The sequence below is a fragment of the Buceros rhinoceros genome, unplaced genomic scaffold (assembly GCF_000710305.1).
Source record: "Buceros rhinoceros silvestris isolate BGI_N320 unplaced genomic scaffold, ASM71030v1 scaffold8745, whole genome shotgun sequence".
Classification (NCBI taxonomy): Eukaryota; Metazoa; Chordata; class Aves; order Bucerotiformes; family Bucerotidae; genus Buceros; species Buceros rhinoceros.
The window spans coordinates 79666-83087 of record NW_010413415.1 but is presented as its reverse complement, the minus strand read 5'-3'; the positions used below and the strand labels follow the sequence as shown (position 1 = coordinate 83087).

Sequence of the window (3422 nt, the reverse complement as noted above, 5' to 3'; positions counted from 1 at the left end):
CCTGCTGACAGTGTTGCTGTAAGCAGCCTTTGAAGGGTAATTAATTCAGTACCAGACACTGGACCCTTTTTGTAGGCAATCTGCAGCGAGTCAAACAGCTTGCCAGCAGCGTGCATTAAAAAATATTCAGCAAAGAAACAAGCTAAAAACCTTCCTGAGAACAGAAGTTGATAAAAACATTATCATCTGCTACACCCTGCTACATGCAGTAGGTCAAACCCATTCCTGATGTAAGCAAGGACATTTCCATCTATTTGCAATGTGTTTCATCTGCCTTTCAGCATGTCACTGTTTAAGTTGGGAGTCTGTGAAAACCCAGTACAAATGACATAGCTTTGACATAGTAAAAAGCAAAATATGTTCTCAAAACATGTAGCTCAAGATTCCTTCTGGGTGGTATTTAGCTATGACTCAACACAAGACCCTGACTGCATCATAGAAGCCAAATGTTTAAAAATTAGACCTAAGCTAAAGCCTAACATGGAAATGCAGAAGGAGAGATGTCCCAGCAGTTGTCAGAACAACCATGTTTTAGTATTTCAGATGATGTTGAAAATGCCAGGATATGGCAGAAACCAAACACTTTCAGACTGAAGTTCTGAGATAATCTTCACCGCTTGTGGATAGTTTTCCCAAATTTATTCGACATCACTTTGGCTTTATCAACAGTGAAATTCATGCTGACACCACCCATGCTGGGGTTCCGCTGACCTATGGTACAGTACTGCACAATGACATTTGAATCAGAAAACTGAAAACATTGGATAGATGTTTCTCCCTTAATCCTCTCAAGGATGGTCTCTTTGCAAGAGACTTCTTGCAAAGAAAAAGGAACTGAAGTCAGATAGGGCTTTGAAAAATTTAAGCACTGGTGGGAATGGATGTCGGTGCTCCGGAATAAATGAATGCCACCATTTCACCCAATCCTTCCAACATTTCTTGTTGAACCACCAATGCTATAAAATGAGTGGCATTGCAGGCAGCCCTGAGCTAGTATCATCTACTTGGTCACAACCTTTTCAGCAACAGCCAAAAGGAGATTAAAATCCCCCAAGCATTCTTTGGTCTGTACCAGATAGGCAGCATCTCACATTGCTGCTTACTTTGAATTGTACTAACAGTTGTCTTTCTATATTTTTTACAGTAATGTTAACACCCAGAAGAAGAACAGAGTAGATGACAGTCAGATTGACAACGTCACAGAAAGATTTCTGTACAGAGGCAGCACAGCTAAGCTCTATTGGCTTCTTCTGAGACTGCTCATCTCTCATCCTTGAGGAAAATTCTGTCAGTTTTTAATAATATTTGACTTATGGATGAGCAATTTTTTCAACAGCCTGGAAGACTTGAGGATCAAGCAAAGTGTGGACTGATGAACTCCTCGGGGTGCCCAGTACATTGCAGATTACTGCTGACAAACCCCAGGAGACACGGCACAGTGCAGGTCTCCAGGCACTGCCCTGATTCCAAAGACACAGACAGCCTCATCTGAAGCCCAACGATTCTCACCAAACTAACCAGTAATTTCTCTGCAGTGGGAAGAAATGATATCTGGGGTGTGAACAACGCACCAATGCAACCACCCAGGAACTACTATCAGACCAGGTGAGGCTGGGCTGCTGCTCACACACGGGCCTTTGCTGCTCTTGGTTCTTCAAAGGCATGGCAGATAGGGTAAAGAAATGAAATACTCAGAAAAAGCTTTTAAATCCAAGTTAAATCCCATCAACGAGAGCTTTAAAAGATCAGTTCCTTCTATCTATAAAAGCACGTTGATGGGATTATGTGCAATCTGGCTGCTAACATTTGCAGTGTCACAGAACACTGTACACATGGCTTGACTGCTCACCTCCTCTCTGGAAACACCTCACCATGAGACAGTGGGATGAGGAAAATCTCTCACTGGTGATTTTAGTCTAAATCGTGGTATGCCCCGCTGCACCTACAGCCAGCCGAGGCTCCAGGAGCAGTGGCACTGTTCACCGGTGAGACACACTCCAAGAGACCCACCACTGGCAGGCGGGGCTTTTCATGGAGTTCATTTTCCTGTCCTATTATTCTCCATATTTATAACATCCTGTTACATTATTAATAGTGATTAAATGTTTAGGTATTTCAGATAAATAAAGACTCTGTTTACATATTTACTTTATCAAAAATTAATATGTTACAAAGAGAAAGCGCACTGAATTTATGTGCAGCTGTGGAATGAAGTTGAGGTTGTAACCTGAGTGCCATGCACTGTACTGTGAAAATAAAAATATTCTTCTGCCCTTATTACTGGAACATGGTTTATCTAATGCATAGGCCTAGTTGACAGGGTAATAGTCAGGTGATGGGGATGATTTGTGGATCTCTTTGTCAGTATGGAAGTTACAGCTTCCCAGATGAACTACAGCACAAAAACTTATGTGCCCCTATATTTCAAGTGTTCAAGAAAATACGTGTTACCAGGTTTTCTGAAGACGTGAGTGCCCCTTTCCTATTGCACCGTCTTCTCCTACTGAAGGACAAGCCAATCGCACAAACACTCAGAGATGACGCTGTCTGCATGACAGCAGGAGAGTAACCTGCACTGCAAAATGTAAACTCCACACTGGTCTATCAATATGGAGTAAACCCCCAAAGTGTGTTAGTTAGGTAGCTGGATGATACGTAAGTGACACGTGTTGAATTTATTACACTGTAAATAACAATCAAATTCTATTGGGCAGAAAGGTGGCAGAATACAACATTATGAATCCAACCTGGCCCTCTGCTTCCTGCCATTGTATGTAACAAGAATCTGATAAACAAAATCCTCAGCTGTCGGGACTGTAATGTTTGCAATCCTTGTAAGTGCATTTGATCACCACTCGTGAATTCTCAGCTATCCAGGTATCACCTGGATAAATAATTCCTGGTTAAATAATTCCATTGCAGTTGTCAACATTCAGAAGCCTTCTGTCTCCAGTAAAACTCACCTGCTCTCAAATGAGACATCTCCTGGGATTACATGAGTGCTTTCCTTCCCAATAAGGAATCTGATTCGGTCATAAAAGAGCCTTGGTGGATGCTGAGAGAAAGGCGGCTGGCTCTGCTGAATAAGGTCAAGGGGATCAGGCGACCCCTGGCAAAGAGGACTGGCGTAACAATTGCTTTGCTGACAACAGTCAGGGTCTACGCAGTCTGTCAAGCCATCTGAAACGGAGAGAGTGGGAAGATCAGGAAATCGAGTGATTTTGAGGATAAAGCGCCGTGTTGACTAGTGGAGAGCACAGGAGGTATTTAATCAATCGGGAGGCATGCTGATTATGACACATTCAAATTCCATAAAGCATTAACATACACACTTAAGGAACAGTATTTCTCTCTAGTCATTAACACTGTATCACCACGCAACACCCCCACCACGACAATGAGAAAAAACAGAACGTACAAAC

General features: G+C 42.5%; 1 protein-coding gene across 1 annotated transcript in view; it reads right to left on the bottom strand.

The window, feature by feature from the left end:
• LOC104493944 (teneurin-1) overlaps positions 1–3422 on the bottom strand; it is a gene marked incomplete at its 3' end in the record, with an annotated part of 128519 nt that overhangs the window by 52688 nt on the left and 72409 nt on the right. The window contains exon 11 of the mRNA XM_010136714.1: positions 2964–3180. Coding sequence (XP_010135016.1) covers positions 2964–3180 — 217 coding nt within the window. The remainder of the gene's footprint in view (positions 1–2963; positions 3181–3422) is intronic.